The following is a 21,730-nucleotide window of genomic DNA, read 5'->3' as shown; positions in this document are numbered from 1 at the left end:
TGGGGGAAAACCCTCCTTCTCGTCCATGTTTGGGGCATCTATGAAAGTCTGAAATGGGTAAGCCAGAGGCAGACCCTGGTTAGGGAGGTCACAAGACAGGTTTGTTGTCACTGGAATAGAAGGCATTGGATTAGACTGGGGCTGTGAATGAGTGGCATGTGGCCAAGTTGGTGGGTTATCCAAGGGAGCACACTGAGAAGCAGGCATAACAGTGACTAATGGGGTCGAAGCTGGAGCCGGGATAGCTGGAGGAGGCATGTGATGGACTCCTTATTTATGAGATTTTTTAGAAGGCCGTCATTTGCTGGGATTTCATTAGCCCCATACACTGGTTCAGGAACCTCTCTTTGAATGCCTGGGTGGAGCGCTTTAATTGTCCTGAGGTGGAAACAGAAGAGGTTGTCCACAACAAGGTGGCTAGAATGAACACTAGGTGCCCTAACAGCGCAGCATGGTCCAAGAGTTGGAGTACCTCAGTGACATCCAAGACTGTAGGTATGCCCAATTGAACATTCTTCCATGCTGGGTATGAGTCATTGGGGTTTGGCCCAATCTTACCCAGCACACAACTTGGGGCTTGTTAGGAGGAGATACTGGTCTCCATTGTCATCTCAGTTTAGCACCTGTCAGCCATATTGTGTGTGGAAGAAGAACGGCACACAGGAAACTACCAACTGGCATTGAGCCATTGGCCCTCAGCTCCTTGGGACCCTGACAACATGTAGCTCCGGATGTCTCCTGACTTGAAGGTGCTCCTTTGGGCCCATGTCTAGTGATGATACTTGGGAGCCCCTCAGCGCAAGCACCCATAGTAAACTTGTGGGTCACCCTGGATGTAGAACAATTTGGTATAAATCACCTAGCCATAGACCTCCAGGAGCTTGTCTTCCTTTGAGAGAAGGCCAGCTGAAGATGCCTAAGTAAAACCAGATGTAGTTGGCTTGGCCAAAAGGGAAGCCACTTCCACTACTAACAAATGAGGCTGCAGGTGAGTGGGGAGACATGGACTGCTGGATGTCAGGTGGCGATATCCCACCTCAATCTTTTTGTGTGTTGACAGCTATAAGGCTGCTGTCAAATCTTAGTTGTGACAACAAGCATCTCGACCATAACCCCACTCTCCAGCTGTTTCTCAGCAGGTTCTGGGAGGCCCGGAAACATACAGCAAACTCTCCCAGCAGAGGAACTCTGTGCAAAGGAGTCACCCTGCTTGGATTCCCGAGAAAGCAAAGTGGTACTTACTTTAGTCATCATTGTTTTCGTCTTGGAAAACTCCTTCAAGTGGGCTAAATGGGATCTACAAAAGAGCTCCACTCAGTGACTGAGTCTGTCTTTAGTGCTCTTGGTGAAAGGGCGTCACATGTAATGCACGTGTCACACCGGTGTTCAGCCCCAAGACACTCCAGTAAAAGCCGGGAAGGGATAGTTGAAAAAAGCGCATCGGGAGAATCCAGCAGAAACGGACATATGGCAGGAGTACTAGAAGTGTCGAAGGCAGGAAGTAAAGAATTAATAAAAGTGGGGCAACAAAAAAAAATAGCTGCAGGTATCTGCTCCTGTCAGCATGAAAAAGAGAACCGATGGGTGGCCTTGGAAGATGGATTCGGCACTACACCCGATTTACCGTGCCCATGCACTTTTAAATTTAACAGCAAATGTACATTTTGCAGTGTAAATTGCTCTTCTCCTGTCTATATGGAGGGATGCCCAACCAGTATGGATGAAAGGGGCGAGAATAGGAGTAATATTGATATGTTATTTTACTGCACCAAATCATTATGGGAGTGTGGAGTTTTTTTGTATTCGTTTTATAAGTTCTGATGATGCCATCTGGGAAAAAGAAAAAGTTGAAAGAAGTGACCATTATTCACTGGTTCCTATCTCTTTAACTTCTGACATGGTAAAGTACTGGAAATAACTTATATTACCACAATTTACTCAGTGTGATTCTTATTCTAATTTAGTTTTCTCTATGTACCATAAGCATTTAGTAGAAAACTGGCTCAGATGTCCCATACACTTTTCGTTCCCATCTTTGTTCCTTCCTAATCGAAGCCAGTCCGATAGCACAGTGAGTAGAGTGCTCGCTTTGACATCAGTGCAATTGCAGGTTCGAATCCCGGCAGGGCCCAACTCATCCTTTCATCCTTCCGAGGTCGATAAATGAGCACCACAGCAGCGCTCAGATACCTGAGAGTTTGTAGCGCTATATAAATGCTAAATTATATTATTTATTATTATCTTCGGAGTGCTTTGTCTCTTTTCAAAGGGGATCTGTTATAAGGATATTCTTCTCTAGAAAGTACAATGTGTCTGCCTCCCACCTAACGAGTCACAGATCTTTCTTGCACATGTTGTATATGAATCCCTTGATGACATTCTCTCTGAAGAGCAAGCCTTGATGGAAGCTCATCCCTTCCTCGACCTCTAAAAAAACAACTTCTCACTGCTGTTGCTTTACTCTCTGCACTTCTTCCTGATCTCCCATTTTTTATGTAATAGGCTTCCTCTCCTATCATCACACAGTATTTGTTCGCTACATATCTTGCTTGAGTTTCCAGTGCATCACCTCTACTGTGCAAGCTTGCCACTATCGCTTAGAATATCTGAAACATTCAATCATATCATATTTGCCACCGCTAACAATCGATTCTATGAGTATATCCTGCCTGTTTGAGGATCAAAATCTGTCTTTTTTGATTGGCTAAGAGCAACCTCAAATGAGTGGTGAAATAAGCATTACCCGGTGGGAGGTTGGCTGAGCCCCGAGACTGCCATGCTAAGTGTCTCCCTGCTTACCTCCCTTACTACACCCCGTGACCTCATCCCACTGTCCCCGAAACCTCCATAGCACTTTTTCCTCCTCCCCCACCAGCCCGATTCCCCTCCCGCCCAGTCCGCCCCCCAGTCCCTTTGCTGGCCCCTCTCTTCTGTTGCGCCCTCCTCTTCCACTGGTGGGCTTCTGTGGGCAGCTTTTCCTGGATGGCCCCTTTTGTGGGCAGTCCAGGAATTGTGGTCCATAGACTCGCAGCATAACAATTGATTTTTCATTGCTTCTTATCTTGACCACAGTTCTTGCCTGCTGTCTCCCTGTATATAATCTCTAGTTCAGAGCATCTTCGACTTCGCTTTCTATGTTCTTCACTGCATTATTCCGACTCCTTTTCTTGCACCCTCTGCGCTAGCTCCCAATCTCATTGCGTTTTTATTCCCACTTCTTTTAAAGAGGGCTTACACATATTGCAGTCTTTCTCTTCCATGCCTTTATTGGTTGCATGTAACTAGATTTTCCTACCAGCTCTATGAGGATCTCAACTCTCCTTTTTACCACCAACCTCTGCAAACCTCATCTCATATTGTTTCAGCTTCTTCTCATCGTGCAAACATCAACATTTCTCTTAAATCCAGGTTTGACTCTTGATTTTCACTACTGCGATTTACTTTACTCTGTCTAAAATAATTGCAGGTCTTGTTCTATTTTTATTCGTTGCAACCTATGCCTATTCATAAATCTGTAAAGGACTCTGGAAACACGTGCTGCATTAATGAACAAATATAAAAGAAGCAAAATATACCTGCAGTGGGTTAAGGCATTTGTTCGCCCCACCATTACCACCACGAGCCTTTGATGCAAGAGTCCCTATGCTTAATTACCCCGTAGCAGGCAGAAGGAGGGCGTGAAAATAGGTGGCCAGAGCAGGCAACCAGCTCAGAAATGCAGACGTCTCGGACAATCACATGCTGCTTTTTAGGCTGACCTCCTTTACCAGCTATTTATAAACTCAGAAGAATAGACCTATCAATGGGATCGTGTCCTTTGAGGCGCCGTTATCAAGCCCAGGCTTTTAAATCGTCATTACTACCATACTGTAACTTGTAGTTTTACCGTTTACATTTACAGGCTGTTCCTACAAGTTCCAGCTTGCAAAGGCATTCTTGCTAAAAATCTAGGACTGGGTGGGGTTGCTCCAGAGGACATGGGAACGGTGGGTAACCCAGTCTAATTTTTCTGCCCCTGGAGTAGGCCAATGCAAAACAAATTTGTAAAAGCCACACAGTTCAACAGTGAGGAACAATACGTTACAATTACGAGACAAGTGAGTGGACCATAGGACAAAGTGCAAAAAGATTAAATGCATTAACGCAAATAGTTCCATCTATAATTGTATTCCGAAAGCACAGATGATACTCACCACACTTAAATTTACAGGAGTGTTGGCTTTTGGCACAGGGTGATTATACAGTGATTTTAACATGTCATTCAAATCATTTTCCTACAGAAAAAAACAGAACAGTGGTTCAAGGATTAAACAAGTGAAACACGCATAAAGACAGAATCAATTGTGCACATTTATGAAAAGCACGAGCGCAGATTATGCGGACGACTTCAATATTTCACAAAGCCGAATGAATGCATGAAACATTATCAGATTACAATTTATTTATGTTTATTAGACAATGACGTCTATGCCAATTAAACAAATATGGTGTGAGAATTGTTGTTAAACGAAAACAAACATAAGCAATTGGGCAGAGGAAACAAAAAAAGTCTTAAGATATTGTAGGGAAAGAAAGTGGCTGGTTATGTTCGTTTGGTATCTGCATCTTCTCTGTATTTTGTCTATGTCTATATAAGATTGTTGTTTTAAGATTGTTTTAATTTTGTAATTTGTTTATATATATATATTAATGATTGTGTGTTTAAATGATTGTAATGTTATTTGATTTACATTTATATTCATGTTTAAAGTATTCAAACTTGTAACAATTATATTGAAAAGCTGATTAATTTCAGCTAATACAATAAAAAAGACATTTTCAGTAGCATCTGTTTCGCCTTTTCAGACATCTCTGTTATACTCTGGAATTATACTGGTTGTCAAACGTCAATGTTTTAAAGCATGGCATATTATGATCAATACATACTACTGCTGCGATGGTGGCAATATAATGTGTGTGACATGACACGTTTTCCACAGTAACTTTTGAACTCGTGCATGGAAAGTTCACGACATTCGGCAAGCTACTGATTTGGCCACATCCGAACACTCGCATCAAAAGTGGAAAAGTTTAAATCGCCATTTTTTGTAATGGAAGAAGGGTGTTTTTTTATGTATTTTTTGTGCAATGGGTTTTACGTAGAACCACATTACGGGACGCAGATCTGGAAATGGTCTGCTTTGATTTTCAGCACAACCCTAGCCCTTACCTGAAACGCATTCACACTACAAACACGTTGAAAATCTGATCAGCCAAACTCTTAGAAACTCTTAGAAACGCAAACACGTTTCTATAATTCAGCCCTGTACAGCATGCACGTAGTTACACCAATGCGCAATGTGTGTGGTTGAGGCATGAGCCCATCACCCAGAGGAGCACATGTGGAATACATATATGCATTCACAGCTCCCATGCAATAGGACTGACCACAAAAGGCAAAGAAAACCGCTTGGAATGAATATGTATTCACAAACCACTCACAATATTAGATCACAGAAAAGCAACACATACTATGCATGGACAATACAGGCATACACACCATTACACACATCCCGCAAACACACTGACGCACATGTAGTCCACCCACATAATTATCCCTCGGACTATTGCTGTGCGCATGAACTATGCTCACAACACATTAACTCAATCCGCACACTCAATGAACACAAGCATGACGCTAAGAATATAGATCACACAAAGGCAAATAAAATGCATCTGTAATATACATACACAGCGCACAATATGCAGAAAAATTACATTTGTAATGCATGAATCAAAGGCATGCAATATTCATTGGCGCGTTTCACCGTCAACACAATAGGGACATGCGATATGCAGCTAATCCTTCTCTTTCCTCTTCACTTTCCCCCACTGAATTCGCGTATTTTTTCATTTCAAATGTTGCACTTTTTTACGTGCCTCCACCTACTGCTAAGTCTCTTAACTACTGATCTCAGCCATCCTCCTTGTTTTCTGAATCCTTGACTTTATCCGCATCTGACGCTGCCAGTTATCTTGCACATGCTCACCCTACTGCTTCTCCTCTTTATGCCATTCCGTCTACTTAACCACTTTTTTATTTTCTCCACCACTATTCTTCCTCTTTTAAAAAACAAAACACTCTGGACACTTCTTTACCGTCTATCCTCCTATTTCTGGTTTGCATTATCTCTCCAAGATCTTAGAGCGGGCGATTTACACTAAAGTCCCTTCTTATCTCGATCTCAATTCTCTGCTTCCTCCCGTTCAATCTAGTTTTTGACCTTTCCATTCTACGGAAACGGCTCTACTTTCAGTTTCTAATTCTTTGTTCTCCACTAGGCATGCCAGACTCTCTTCTATTCTTATTATTCTTGATCTTTCAGCGGCCTTTGATACTGTGCATGGAATCTACACTCTTTTGGTTTTATTGGCTCTGCTTGGTTTAGGTCTTATGTCTCTGATCACTCTTTCTCAGTTTCCTGGGGTGGATCAAAGTCGCCCCCATTTCCAATCACCCATGGAGTACGCCATGTCTCACTCCTAGGTTTTCTCCTTTTTTCTTTATATACTACGCCTCTTCCAGCTATTGTTTCTTCTTTTCGGCTGCCTGCACACTTCTATGCAGATTCCCCAATTATTTATTTCTCCTCGTTTTCTGATTCTTTGTGCTCTGCTATCTCGGATTGTCTACTTGCCATCCAATCATAGATGCATGCTCATTTTCTTCATTTAAACGCCACTAAAATGGAAATCCTCTTTTTACCCAGCTGCTACCCTTCCCCCGCCAATCTCTCCCCCTTCTCTCCCCTGCTTGCAATACAGGCATTTTTGATTCCTCAATTTCTTTTTATTTGCATATTTCTAATAGTGCACGTTCCTGACATTTTCATCTTTTTAATAATGCTATTAAGCTATTGATCACTTCTCCTATTTTCCCTCATCTCGATTATTGCCCATGTCTTCCTGCTTCTCACCTGACCTCTCTGCGCTGGATCCTTAATTCTGCTTCCGCACCCTTGCTCTGTTCCTCCTTCTCCTCTGCCCTTCTTTCTCTTCATTGGCTATCCTTCAAAGCCTGTCTTCAATTTCGCTTTCTCTGTATTACTTTAGAACGTGTCCTGGTTATCTTTGCTCTTTGGTTTCTATGCATACTCTCTCTCGTTCTCTCCGCTCTAAATCCCAATTTCTTCTTTCTGTTCTCAAACCCCTTTGCGCCCAGTCCAGTTTTTCGTTCTTTTGAGCTTCTGGCCCTTAAATACTGGAATGCCCTTGCATTTACAAATACGATCCATCTCTTCTTACTCTCTATTTAGGACTACCTTTAAAAGTAATCTTCCTGTCTCTATTGCGTAATTCCTCTGTTTTTGGATGAAATGTGTGTCAATCCATTGATTGTTGTACTGTCTTTTATTATGTGTGGGGCGGTTTAGCGAAAGCGCCTTATTAATCAACTACAAATAAAAAATTGTAATGTACACATAACACACACAGGACTCAGATAACATTGCATTCATAATGCATCTAAGCATGGATGGCATGTTTAAAATATGCAAACGCACAAACACATGTGAAGTAGTTACCATGAAGCCATAATACACACATGCAAATGCATTACAATCTGAATGTCTGGAAGCACAATACGCACGATATTAACTTACACAAAAAAAGAGATCAATGCAATCAAATCAGCTTATTTTTAGTGAAGGTTATTATTTATACAAAATGGTGGCCTACAAATGTTGGGAATGCCAACATTTAAACAACCTCAGTGAAAAGGGCAACAATATATAAAATCTATGAGAGCTAGGAATGCACAGATACAAACACCTAGCACAAAAACTGTTTCACAAATAGAAGCAAACTGAACCACCCCAGAAATGTAACCTGAACTCATAATTTGCCACTACTTTACAAGACTCACTTCAATGATCAATCTAGCAGGTCCTTCACATACAAAGGGTACGAAATGCAGCTACACGCCTCCTACATTCTCTCCATTGAAGCGATCACATATCACTGGCCTTAATAATATTTTGTATAGTGGGTTAAAGTGGTGCATTTTACACCATACTAAGTGAAACATTGGGTAAAGAGCCAGACCTTTTGCAAACAATACACAGGAGTGTTTCCCACGTTTTCATGATGCATTTGGTCCCAATAAAAAACATTTTCATGCTACCTATGTCCATACATTTCCATTCTGGCTGCACCAATGTATGCCAGTATTCTGATATAAGAGCATACTCAACATTCCCTCACCCATTCGCACGCACTTCATACACGCAACTAGCAGCCACCTATGCCTCATAGAATCACTAATTAATTCACACACACATGCATAAACATGACATTCTACTTACCTTCAAACCTGGTCCAGAATCTGCTCCCCGCCACGTGCTGGTCTCCCATATAACACGGAAACCCTCTGGCCCCCCTGCTGCCCAAATGGGAACCAGGAAGGAAAGTGCTCTTTCTGATGGACTGCTATGTGATGAATCAATGATATTTGTCCCTTCTCCCCAAGGGAGAGCCAACCCTTTGAGGCCAGGAAGGTGAGCCCTCTCTGCAATACCTGCCCTAGGGGCACATGGGACCTTGCTGGGAGTGACTACCCCTTAGGGGACAAGGACTCCCATCCCTATGAGGAACTCCCTAGATTGCCCAACATATCAGCATATATGGGACTGCCTGCTCTAAAGAAGAATAGAACATATCCTATTTGGATGCAGGCAATGCTGACGTGAATCTATCAGGGCAGAGCAGAGCCAAGCCACGGAGTCTGCAACCTTTGAATTGGTGAGGAACACCACAATGAGACGACAGGGGGCCGACAAGAACGGCAACGGGGAAACTGCTGCCCGAGAAGAGAGAAGCATCCGGGAGCTGGTGGTGGCATGACCATGAAAGCCACGTGGTGGGCAAGATGCTCGCTGAAATACATCAAGACCATCACAGCTGGGAGCGTGAGAAGCTCCCTGTCACCCGCATCCATAGATGGCTGAGCAGAAGCGGAGAATGAGATGCCGCTGAGAATTCAGAATGGGAAAACTGACAACGGAGAAGAATATCAGAGCGTGAGTCGACGTGAGGGACGAATATACCCTTGTGTGCCTATAGTGTGTCCATAGTGAGCTGAAAAGTAAATTTGTTAGGGGACGGGCGGTGATCGGCTGGGGGCATGACGGGAAACACTTTCAACCCCCTTTTATTAAACACATGGCCCTGTCACCCCCATTCTCCCACCAAATGGCATATTGCATGGCCCTTGAGCCCCCCAGCATGGCCCTGGCCCCAGATTTCCCTCCAACCCCCACCAATGGCATGATCCTATTCTCCCCATCAATGACATGGCCCTGGACCACCCCTAAAATCCCACACCCCCCACCAATAGCATGGCTCTGGCCCCCCATTTTCCCCGACACCCACCAAACTGCATGGACATGGTCTCCCTATTCCCTCCTACCCCCCACCAATGGCATGGCCCTGGTCCCCACCCTATTCCCCCAACCAATGACATGGACCTGGACCCCCCCCCCAAAGGCCCTCACACCCGCCAATGCCATTGCCCCGGTACCCTTCAAAATCCCCACCAAACAGCATGCTTCTGGATTCCCCAAACAGGAAACCCCATGTGTCTCTCACACTCCCACCAAACTAGATGGCTTTGGCTCCCCCTATTGCTCCCAACCCCCAACCAAATTCCATTCCTCATGACCCCCCCACCCGCAACAATAAAACACCATCCCCATGCCCCCTCACCCCCCAACAAAACGCCATGACCCCCCCCTAACAAAACAAGAATGTTCTTACCTGGGCCGGCAGGTGAGCAGACAAGGAGGAAGAGAGGGAAGCAGGCGAGCAAGCGGGTGAGTAATGTGAGAGATCAAATGGTGTCTCAGCTACTAGTCCCTGGGAATCTCTCAGGTGGCCAGGGCACGACCATCGCCTTTGGATCCAGACCATGGGGTGGACCAGTGCGGGAGGATCACCTCACTAAGGGGTCTTCGGGGAGTGGGGATGAGACAACTGATGGTGAGATGCAGTATTCCTCCCTTTCTCGTACCCAATCCTATTTTTTAAAATGTTCAAATGTCCCAACAACACACCCACCGCCATCCCCCAATTTCTACACAAACATTGGGCAGAGGAAGAGGGCGAAAGAGTAAAGACGTTAAACCTTACATATCTCATTGGACATGTCCCACTAATCGGGCCGTACAAAGTCAGGCACTTGAATTTGAATCACATACATCTGATACCCATATCATCTGATACCCAGCTCTCCCCACACGGATAAAAGGTGAAAAAGAGATGCACACTGAGCAAGTTGGAAAACGAGAAGCAGCAGAACTTCCGGGGCGAAGGCAAACCTACTGGAGCAGAGCGACTGACAGAGGGACGAGAGCAAAGGGTAGAGAAACCCAGGAGATCCCTGCAGGAGGTTGTTGCCTCTGAAGAGCCGTGATAGATACGCAGAGCTGGACAAATCCCAGACAAGAAGACTGCATTGTGTTTCAAGGATGCCAGCGACTCTCCCCGGTGCCAAGCCTGTGTTCTTGACCTTGAGTTGTGAATTAAAACTGCAAAGACAAGAAAGGAATGCACACAGCCGGTGAGTTGGCGATTGAAGTTGCAACAATATAGGTCTCAATTGAAGGCTGCACACGTGTGGCAGAGACACAAAGGATGGCAGACCTGTGATGACCTTTAAATTACGAATAACTGTGAGGACAGTGATACAGAGGATCAGAGTGGTCTGGTGAAAGGAAGTAGCCCACTTGAAAGTCACTGCAAAGTATGTACCATCTTGTTATAAAACAACAAAGTGAACAAACTTTGGAATGCGTAATGGTAAAGAGTAACCCCGGCAAAAGGGGAAGTGAAAAGGTGAATGCTTGAAGAGAAAGATTTCTTTGAACTTTTGTGCTAATGGTACTGAACTACCAAGACCAGGAGACACTGGGGCAAATAAAATAAGAGTGTGAGCTGAATAGCAAGTCAAAGTGGTCCTGCAGAGGTCTATGGTAAAAGCCTTGCACATTCAAAAGTCTTTGACATCAGTAAAAGGTCTGAGCTCGACTGAGGGAGACCAGAAGTGTGATAAGTGAGGGGAAGGGAACCCCCAACGAATGTGACTTAAGCTTAAGGAAGGGAACCCCTGCAAGTGCTTTGATTGCTAGGTCCGTACCCAACTGAGTGAGATCTACATTGAATCAGGTACTTGTTGATTGAGAGGTCCAAGCCGGCTGAGGGAGACCTACGTGAACTTTTGTTGAAATGTGAAAGAACGTTTTGTGAACTGGAATAAGTGACTTTAACGTGGACGGCCCGGCCGGCCTCAACCCACGTTTTGAACTGCCTTTGTTTTGAAAACTTGAGCCACAGTGTGTCATCCTGTCTACAGGGGCCGCCTTACTCCGTGCTGTCCAACGTGGGGATGAGAGCTGACTCAGCCATTTTGAACCTTTAGGTCATAACACTGATTTTCTGTTGCATAAATATTCCTGTTTAAACATTTTGTGTATAAGAGATAGGGCAGGCATTAGGCTTTGTTAGTATAGGCAATTTTGATATGACAGAGACTGTTTTCTTCATTATTTTAAGGTAGAGATTACTCCCATCGTAACTATAGCGCGAAGAAGAAGTATTTCCAAACCCCTAAAATTGAATCAAGGTTTTGAAACTTGTACCTCTTGTGTCAGTTTCATACTTGTGATACCATGCCTCCCGTACAGTAAGCGGGCTGGTGGGTGGGCAGGCCTATTCCAAACTTGTACTGTGGCTGGTATGGCAAGGCTGAAATGCCTTTCAGCAACAACCCTTAGCCACGCCAGCTGCAGTGCTGGCCCCCTCTATTGGTGCAGCAAACGCATTACGTGGCTCGTAAGAGCTGCACAGTGAATGATATGATAGGTTATTTATAACGCGCTTAGTACCCAGAGGTTTCTAAGTGCAGACCCGGGGATCGAACCTGTGGTGCTCCATGTCGTCTTGCTTCCAAGGCAAGCACGTTGCCCCTCAGCTATCCTCCCGAGACCTGCACTGAACCAATAGAGGGTCAGTATTTTTCCCGGCCCAGCATTGGCAAACAAATACTTTCCTAATTGAGGGCAATTGCGGGCCTCCCTCCATTAGGAAAGTCTTTAACCTTGGTGGGCTGGAAAAAGCAAAATGCCGGGCAGCACTTGGCCTGCGGGCTACATGCAGTGCACCTGTCCCCTATGCAGATGAAGGTACCAGGAAGAATAGGAAAAGCGGGAGGCAGCCGGGGCAACAGCACATTAAGAGCACAACTCGTGCCAGTCATACAAACGACATAATAGGAATAAAGTTGTTTTATTGCCAATGTGAAAGGCTCATAAAGCCAGTAACAAATAACCCTGTGAAGAGAATAACGAGGGACTAGAGGCAATTATCTTGGGGAGGAAAGTGAAAGGTGTTACGAATAAATCAACAAAGAGTGGATAAAGCAAAGCCCATGCACCGTTTCTGATGAATAAGATATAAAGCTGTCAAGAGAACCAGATAATAAAGAGAGAATCCAGGAGTGGGGGAATCTGAAAGGGGATTAAGTCCCATGAAAAGAAGCCAAGGATTAATTGAAAGACTGTGAAAGGGTCACAAGTGAAGACAAGAGTAAGAGAGATGATCTCAAAACAAGCTGTAAGAAGCATAACCTTGAAGAGAGTACCTACCCAGGAGTGTTTTAGAAGAGCTACAAGAGTTCATGGAAGGTGACATCCAGAGTTTAGCATAGAAGATTGCATTAAGAAACACAAGTGTCAGAGACACATTTCCATACAGAGACAATCAGAAACTACAAGAAGCCCAGGAGAAGAAATATCTTTTCTTGGCTGAATTCAAGTTGGTTAAACAAGTGGTAGAGCCAGGTAGAGTTAGGTTTGGACCAAGGACATTTTTACTTTGGGACTTCCTGTTGACAGACTAGCAGCTTTAGTTTCTTTGGCTAAGCAGGGTGAACCCTTAAGCAATGGGGCGAGTTAGGCTTTTCATATAATTTTCTTAACTAGAATCCATAATGTCCTTAATGTGTCCGACTCCTTCTGACCCGCTACAGCTCCCAAGCAACCACCCAAGACTGCCTAAATGTGTGAGGAGTCGTGGGAGTGCCCCAACTCATGTTCAGAGGTGCAATTCCCCAGCCAGAATCTCCAATGGGCCTTGCAAGGCTGGAGAAGCAAAATGTCCACAGCCTTGCATGGTGCATTGGGGATGCGGACTGGAGAATAGAAATTGTCAAAGGAAAACCATGTTTTCCTTTAACAGTTTAAGCCAACCCAGGAGTGCTCCCTCAGCTGCAGAAAGCAGCTGAGGGAGTGCTTAGTGTTTACAATGATCTGGCTCCACTCCTCCATAATGGGCGAGGGTACTGGAGGGTCATAGCCCGTAATAAACAAGCCACCACTGCTCAAAAAACAAAAACAAATTCAAGGATGCATGCATAAAGCACTCCATGGACTCATCCAAGACTTCTTCATCTCTAAATTAGACTCTGAGATCTGATGCAGTAATCTTGGAGCCGTTGACGCTGGACTGCTACACATCCCAAAAATCAGAAGGACGAAGTGTGGAAAAATCATATCCCGGCAGTAAACTGTGGAAGTTCTTCTCAATTTCACCTCACATCTAACCCAACTACCTTATGTTCAGAAAACACCATACAAAGCAGCTTTATTGAATTTAAAACTCCCACTTTGACTCCCCTCTACAAGCGTCAAAATGTTTAAAAAAAAAAAAAGTAGTGCAACTATGTTCCCCTCTGCCCTGAATACCACTCCCTTACTCCAGCTCCCCACCAGCCATATACTTACCCTCACTTTCTCTCCCACCAATAGAAACCCCATTCCTGGGTCCTGCTATTTCTCCACTCACCTCCCCCCCAACTCTGCTTTCACCACTGTACTATCAAGACTGAAAAAACATAGTGGAAGAAATCTTAAATGAGGAACATGTTACTTACCTGTAACTCTTGTTCTCCAGCATGGGTCCTGTATGAATTCAAAAGCTCATGAATATTCCTTGTTGTCAGGCTGGGAATTTGAGGTAAATTTGAAGCAGTTTAACTTTAAGGTAAAACCCTGCTTGTCTCCTCTATCGGCCTTCAGTGTCAGCCAATGACACTCTTCCTCCTAAGCTCCACCCCAGTGGCCATCTTTAAATTTGGTAGCGCATGTAAAGTGGCAGTAGGAACCTAAAAGAGTCAAAGTGGGGAAGGAGGGAGGGTTTGCATGTGAATCTGTACAAGACCCATGCTGGAGAACAAGAGTTATAGGTAAGTCACATGCTCATGAATACGATTACACAGCAGTACATATAAACAATCACAGGAGGTGGCAAAGCTCACAGAAGCAACCCACGTACCCCTGGAACAGAATCACCTCAAGCAAACAGGTTGTGCAGCAGTGCCTGGCTGACCCTGGACTCCTCCCTGGAATCCCCGACGACGCAGTAGACTCTTGTGAAGGTGTGGGTAGACCTCCAGGTAGCAGCCTTGCATATTTAGAGCAGGGGAACACCAGAGAGGAACGCTGTCGTCTGATGGCTCTGGTGGAATGGGCTCTCGGTCGGCCTGGAAGCAGCCTGTTAGCCAGACGATGGCAATGCATGATACAGTCAGAGAGCCACATGGAGATGGAAGCCTTAGACAGGGCCATCCCATGTCCCACAGGTCCAAAATTGACAAAAAGTTCAGACGTATTTTGAAAGTTCTTTGTGCAATCAACATAGAACTTCAGGGCATGCACAACATCCAGCGAATGCAACGCCCTTTGAGCAGGCGAAGCGAAGAAGGATTTGCGAAGAAAACTGGCAGAACCAAAGGTTTGTTAAGATGAAAGTTCACCGGAACCTTTGGTATTAAGGGAGGATGAGTTTGTAGAACCACTTTAGCGGCATGGAAGGAAAAATACCGAGGCTTACAGGAAAAGGCATGCATCTCCCCAACCCGCCTGGCTGAGGTGAACGCCACTAGGAAGGAAGTCTTGCACGACAGAAACCTCAAAGGGGCTCGATGCATTAGTTCAAAAGGAGGCCCCGTCAGTTTAAACAGTACCACGTTGCGCTCCTATGCTGGCGGAGGAGCATTCACCAGAGGGAATGTTCTAAAGATGCCCTTGAGGAACTCCTTAATGAGCCCGTGCAACCACAGGGAGTTCTTGCCTGGGGTCCACGTGTTACAGGCTATGGCAGCTAGGAGGAACTTCATAGAGGCGTGGGCGAGGCCAGCCTTGGCCAGCAAGAGCCGGTACGGTAGAAACTTGCTGAGCAGTTACATGCAGTGGTGAAATCATCCATGTTCTGCACCACACTGTAAAGCACTTCTAATTGCTTCAGCTAGGGTCTGCTTACATTGCAAATGAGTGAGTAATGTCCAAATTCTAAGGCTGCAGGAACCAGGCCATGAGGCTCTGATGCCGGGTTATGGTGCAGTATTGAGCCTCCTTCTCTGGAGAGGTTGTTGGAAAGTGGAGGCAGTTTGATGGCCAGGACCACCGACAGATGGAGAAGGTCTGAGTAGCAGATCTGCCTGGTCCACGCCGGTGCAATGAGGATCACTTTGCAGTGGCAACGCCTTAGTGTGTTGATCACTCATAGCAACAGCAGAACTGGAGGGAAAGCGTACAGGAAGAGGCCCTCCCACGGGGATGGAAGGCATCTCCCAGACTCCTCAGTTGAGGATATCTGGTGGCAAACCTCTGAGACTTGCCATTGGCAGGCATTGCAAAGAGGTAGATCGAAGAGAGACCCCAGTCGTTTAAGATACAAGACACTTTAGCCTACTGAAGCTAACATTCATAGCAAGACCTCAGCTCCCCGGTGAGAGAGTTTACGACAGTGTCCCTGCCAGGTTAAACGGGACGAGGAATAAGCACTGAGCAATGGGCCAAAGCCACAGATTTTGTGCTTCCAAGGAGAGCGCCGGGGAGCACGTCCCATCCGGTTTCCTGATTTAAAACATAGTGGTGGTGTTGTCTGTGAAGACCCACACCACCTTTCCCTGGAGCTGAGGTTGAAAAGACTTGAGGGCCCAGAAGACTGCCCGCAGTTCAAGGATGCCTCTAGTGTGAGAATGTCCTGTGTGTGCTCCCCAACCCTCCAGAGAGGCATCGGTCCTGACTGCAGACTGGTACGGAGGGATCTGAAAGGGAGCACACTGTGACAGGTGTGGACGAACACACTACCATTGCAGGGCTTGACGGAATGCCCAATTGATGATAATTCTGTTGGTCCATGTGCCTGTTACTTGTTGGTACCTGGCATACAGAAATTCTTGAAGGGGTCTCATCTGCAGCCAGCAGAAGAGGACCTAGATGGATGTAGGAAGACAGTATCCTCAGCAGCGACTTGATGGACCTCACTGTTGCCACGGAACCTGTCGACAGCTGTTGGACGTTATGTCTCTTCCGAGGGAGTTCCTAGACACGAGATTGTGTTGAGCTGGAAACCCAGGAACAGTAATTTCTGTGATGGGACTAAGCAGCACTTCGGACAGTTGATTGAGAATCCTAGCAAAGTTAGAAGTTGAAGGTCTCTGCAGTGTGCTGGTTTGCCAGCGAGCGGGACCGGATGAGCCAATCATCCAGGTATGGGTAAACGTGGATTCCTTTGCAGCGCAAATGCGTTGCCACCAGAGCCAGGCATTTGGCCAGTACTCTTGGGGCCAATTTTAGGCCAAAGGGCAAGGCCTTCAGCTGGTAATGTCACCCCTGAATGACAAACCACAGGAATTGCTGGTGTTTGTGATTTGTATTTATTTGTATTTATTGTTTTTGTATAGCGCTTTAATCCAAAGTGCTTTACAGATTAACAAGAATACATCAAACATGGAATTGTAGAAGCAATAAAAATATACATGAATCTAACCAGAAAAACAATATGTAGAAGAATTTGCATATGAGGAGAAAGAGGAGAGGGGGGGTGGGCAAGGAAGGAAAAGGGAGAGAGAGTAGGGAGTAAAGTGAGTAGTAGGAAGATAGGAAATCATAGGAGAGACGGGGAAGATAAAGAGAAGTATGAAGGGGGTACTAGAGGGGAACAGGGGGATGTAGAAGTAGGCATCTTCCAGGTCGAGGGTCGCCACGAAATTCCCTTCCACCTGTTTGTCGAGTATGTGCTGCAACGTGGTCATCCTGAACTTTTGGGATTTGAGAAAATTGTTGAGGTGCCGCAGGTACAGGATTGAGCGCCAGCCTCCCCTGACTTCTTCCGTACCAGAACGTATCTGGAGTACACTCCGGAGTCCAGGAGGCGCGGAGGGACCAGCTCTATTGGCTGTTTGGTGCAGAGTGGAGGTACGAGTCCTGCCCGGTTCAGGCCTGCTCCGGCATCTGCGTCTTCGATGGGGGGGGGAGGGGGGCAACGACACTGGGAGCCACTGCCATAGGGCTGGGAGGCCTGGGAGCATCCCCTATAAACCATCTTGGTGGTAGAGCAGGAGTGCTATGTTAGGCAGAATCCTGTGCAGTTCCCTTAGGGAGCACTACAGAAGATTAAGACTACAGGTATGAGCAATAAATCCCCTTTGGTATCAGTCTGTACCACAAAGATTTAGTTGGTAGCTGCGGCTAAGCAGTCAGACTTATCTCAAGAGGGAGATGAGCAGTATTCAGGGTTTACACAATAGGGCTATAATACTATGGCACAAGGAAACGCTGACCAAAGCTTTGTATTAAAAATGATATATATTTTTATTTTCCACACTTCTAAAGTTAACACATTAATCACAGTTATAAAAGCAAGTTAAAAATCAGTCAAGAAAAGTATACACAACTCCCTAGTTAAATTGTAGACAAGTTTGAGCAAGAGTGAAAACTGAGCAAAACGGCACAGTGAAAACCAAACACAAATGGCACTCTAGCAATTTCTCACCAGGGAGGGAAAGCACAAGTTATACAGTAATATATTCTTAAACGCCCTAGCAACACTTCCCATAAGTTTGTGAACAAGTTTAGGCAAGGCAGTACTTTAGCATGTATAATACTTAAATGAAAACCGAGTAAAATGGCACTCCACAAGTTTAAAAAATGGGAAGGAAAAGGTGGTTATAAGAATTAGGTGCATCAACACAGTTCAAGTTGAGAAGCAATCTAGAGAAGGAAGTTCTAACAAATTCAGCCAGAGTCAGCTGTGCCAGAGTCAGTGGTACAGCGCAAAGGGCCCAGGTGCAAAATGTTCTTGTAGCTGCAGTCAAGTCTTTGTTAAACGATTCGAAAAGGTGGATGCAGAAGGTGAAAGACAATGTTAGAAGATAGGGGCGGCCAACCTAACAGGTAGGTAAAGGATTTAAAACACCTTTAGTGCTACCAACGAAAAAGGGCGGCCTGGCGGAACAAAGTACCTTAAAATGAAGAAGAGGCTCCTGCGGTGGTGGTTGTTCCTGGTAGTTCCTGCAGCTCGGGAGATCCTGTAGAGGAAGAGAGGCTCTCGTCGTGGAGGAAGGTTCGGGTCACTGCACTACCCAGGGATGAAATCAGCCGCGGTGTTGCCAAACGAAATAAAAGGTACGCTCCTTTAAATCGCGGTCCGGGTGGGCGGGTGCCTGGCTATCCGGTCTCCGAGTACAGGGTACTGGCGATTCGACCAAGGCAGGTCCAGGAAGGCAATTGGCAAACTGGTTGGCCCCACCAGCTCAAGGGAAGAAGGCTCTTGCAGATGAAGATCTTCTCTCGTCGTGTGGAGAAAAGTGGTGAGACGCTGCAGCCGGGCTTCACCGGTGGTTCTGTTGTTGCAGATGTCTTTGGCTTCTCTCCTCTTCAGCTTCTTAGTTCCAGTGGCGATGTCTTGCTCTTCGAGTCCTCAGGACCCTGCTTTTATGCAAAAAGATCCCCATTCATACAGCCTAGCTGTCACTCACAAAGTGGAGTGGTCATCCTGGCGGGAGACGCTCCAGCCTACCAGGGCAGAGTGCGACATGGGTTGCTGAGGCAACCCTGTCCAGGGGTCCTACTCCCCCCTCCCACACAATGGATCCACGCCAGACTCAGTGGTGCCGAAAGGAGGGCTTCTTGGCAGAAGCCCGCCAAAAGGACAAACAAAGGATCCCCGACCTGGGTTAGGAGTTTAGAGAAAGACACGAGAAAGAATTGATATAAAAGTTCCAGCAATTAAAACCTACCAGAGTAAAGTTAATATAAAAATAAACTGGCGGTATGTTAGAGGCTGTCAGTAAATGTGGTAGCCTCGAACAATGGGAAAATCCCATAGGGAAATATTTGCGGTCGAATATTTTTGGTAGTAACCACTGCCACCAGCCAGAAACTTTTGAGAGAGGGACTGTACGGTACCCTCTCGAAAATGAACATAAGGGAAAAACTATTAACCCTTTCCAGTACCTCGATAGTAATATGGGTTGTACTGGTTTTGTTCATAAAGATTGACTAGTAAAGTCAATGGGGACTTTACATGCTCTGGGAGACAGTAGTCAGTCCCAGGGTATGGAGTCTATATTTGGGGGTTGCTACGACACCCCTGTGTCACTGCACGGAGGGTGCTGTGTAACACATGTGGATAAAGATGGTTCCTATGGAGGAGAGGAAAACCCCATAGACAAACACCAAAAAATAGCCTAGAACACACATAGCAAATATGCCTGGAAAAAAGAGTCGCACTCTTAGCAGGAGAAGAAAACAAACCCTTTTAGGAACAAAAGGATGGCCTCCTCTGCTGAAGGGTGCCCAGAGAACGCAACATCTCAATGTCAGTCTTTATGGCCTGAAGAGTTTTGTCCACCCTGTGAGAAATCAGAGGTTGTCTCAACCGCTAGTCCCTGGGGATCTCTCTCACAGGTGGCCAGGGCACAGCCATCACCTTTGAATCTAGACCCTGGGGGTGGACCAGTGCAGGAGGATCGCCTAGGTGAGTGGAATTCAGGGAAGGGGGGTGAGATAGCCGATGGCGACACGCGGTATTCTCCCTCATTTTGTTCATCACACGCATCCTATTTTTTTAGGATGGTCTGAGATCCAAACCCCCACCCTCTTTTTTTACATAAACACTGGGTCGAGGAAGAGGATGACTGAGAATAGCAACACTGACTTGCAACCATCGTACTTGCTATGTCTCGCTAATCGGGTCAGGCAAAGTCAGGCACTTAATCCTAAGCGCATACACCCGATACCAATTAGCTCTCCTCACACAAATAAAAGGCAGAAACCAAAGACACTTGAGCAAGGCGGAACACAAAAACGAATATAACTTCCGGGACAAAGGATGTGGATGAGACGCGAAGTAAGGCAGCCCTGTGACTGAACTTTGATGTAAAGAACAGCTGGTAATTCAGCGATACTAAGTAATGGAGAAAGGAAGTAACCCACTCAAAAGCCTCTGTGAAAGGTACTTTGTTTAAAGCAAGAAAGTGAATGAACAGTAGAAGTAAAAGGAAGAGGATTTATTCCTAGAGAAGGGAAGACTGAAAGTAACAGTGAACTTTGAGTCAAAGTGGTACTGCAGGGGTCTCACAAATAAGACATGCACATTCGAAAGTTTTCAACATCCGAAAGGGGTCCGAGAACGACCGAGGGAGACCCAACGTTTGTGTTGAAAGTTATTGTGAATGGTTTGAGCTCGACTGAGGGAGACATGAAATTAAATAAGCTTGGGGAAGGGAGACCCCCCCCTTGCAACTTGTGCTGAACTTGATCGTAGCAGATCTGAGCCAGACAGAAGGAGGTCTAAAAGATCTTTTGGGAACGTTTTGGATAAGCCATTATTTTGGAAGAAAGAGAAAGTCTCAAGCGTGGAAGGCCAAGCAGGCCTTGATCCACGACGTTTTGAGCTGTGTATATTGTATTGAAAGCTGAGCCAATGTGCGTCATCCAGCCTACAAGTATCGTTTTACTCCATGAGACCATGTGGGGAGGCGAGCTGGTTCAACCACATTATCATTTCAACACTGATTTTTCCTTTTGTAGACCTTATTCCTTTACATTTTGTTTTGTACAGGAGAAAGGGCAGGCAATAGGTTTTTGTTAGCATAGGCCATTTTGATTTGACAGACACCACTAGGACTGAGCTATTATTTGATGGTCCAGGCTACTCCCATCTTAGTTTTAAGGCAGAATAGGATTTCTTCCAATCCCAACTATTCAACTATTCAAATAAGGTTTTTTACAAATTGTACCCATTGTGTCAGTCTCTGCTTGTGATCCCATGCCTCCCCTACGACCCCCATGCCAAACAGGTTGTCGCTATTGAAGGGCATGTCAACTACCTTGATATTTACATCTGTGCAGAAGTTGGTGGCTTTGAGCCAACCCTGGCAATGGAGGGCCACACCATTCCGCATATGGTGAAAGCCAGAGTCCATGAGGTCTAAAGCGACGGTGATGGCGTTGTCAGAATCCACCTCCCCTCCTGGAACAGGGCCAAGGCTTCGGCCTTCTTATTGTCAGGGAGGAAGTTGAGGATGGGCCCTAACTTACACCATACCTCCCTGTCACACCTTGCCAGGATGGCGAGCACGTTGGCATCCTTGATGGTTGAAGCTGCTGTAGTGATGATGCGCTTTCCTGCAGCATCTAGCTTCTTACCCTCCTAGTCCTGAGGAACCATGGACAAAGAAGAGGTTTGAAGACCTCTTTCTAGTGTTGGCCAAGACCACAGAGCCTTTTGAGGGCCAGGTCCTGAGGCACCTACGGGCCAAGTCTGGAACCCGATACTTCTTCTTCAACCGGTCACGCTTAGCGGGAGTGGCATAGGAGCCTTCTTGACCGCTAAGCTATCCTCCCAT

At 45.8% G+C, this 21,730-nt stretch overlaps 1 protein-coding gene across 2 annotated transcripts in view; it reads right to left on the bottom strand.

Moving 5' to 3' along the window:
• Positions 1-21,730, bottom strand: part of DENND1B (DENN domain containing 1B) — a 2,623,009-nt gene that overhangs the window by 1,170,137 nt on the left and 1,431,142 nt on the right. For both annotated transcript variants that reach the window (XM_069641511.1, XM_069641512.1), the window contains exon 7: positions 4,194-4,274. In XM_069641511.1, the coding sequence (XP_069497612.1) occupies positions 4,194-4,274 (81 nt within the window). The remainder of the gene's footprint in view (positions 1-4,193; positions 4,275-21,730) is intronic.

The sequence above is a fragment of the Ambystoma mexicanum genome, chromosome 1q (assembly GCF_040938575.1).
Source record: "Ambystoma mexicanum isolate Mex_15411 chromosome 1q, UKY_AmexF1_1, whole genome shotgun sequence".
Lineage (NCBI taxonomy): Eukaryota > Metazoa > Chordata > Amphibia > Caudata > Ambystomatidae > Ambystoma > Ambystoma mexicanum.
This window is presented reverse-complemented; position numbering and strand designations above follow the sequence as displayed.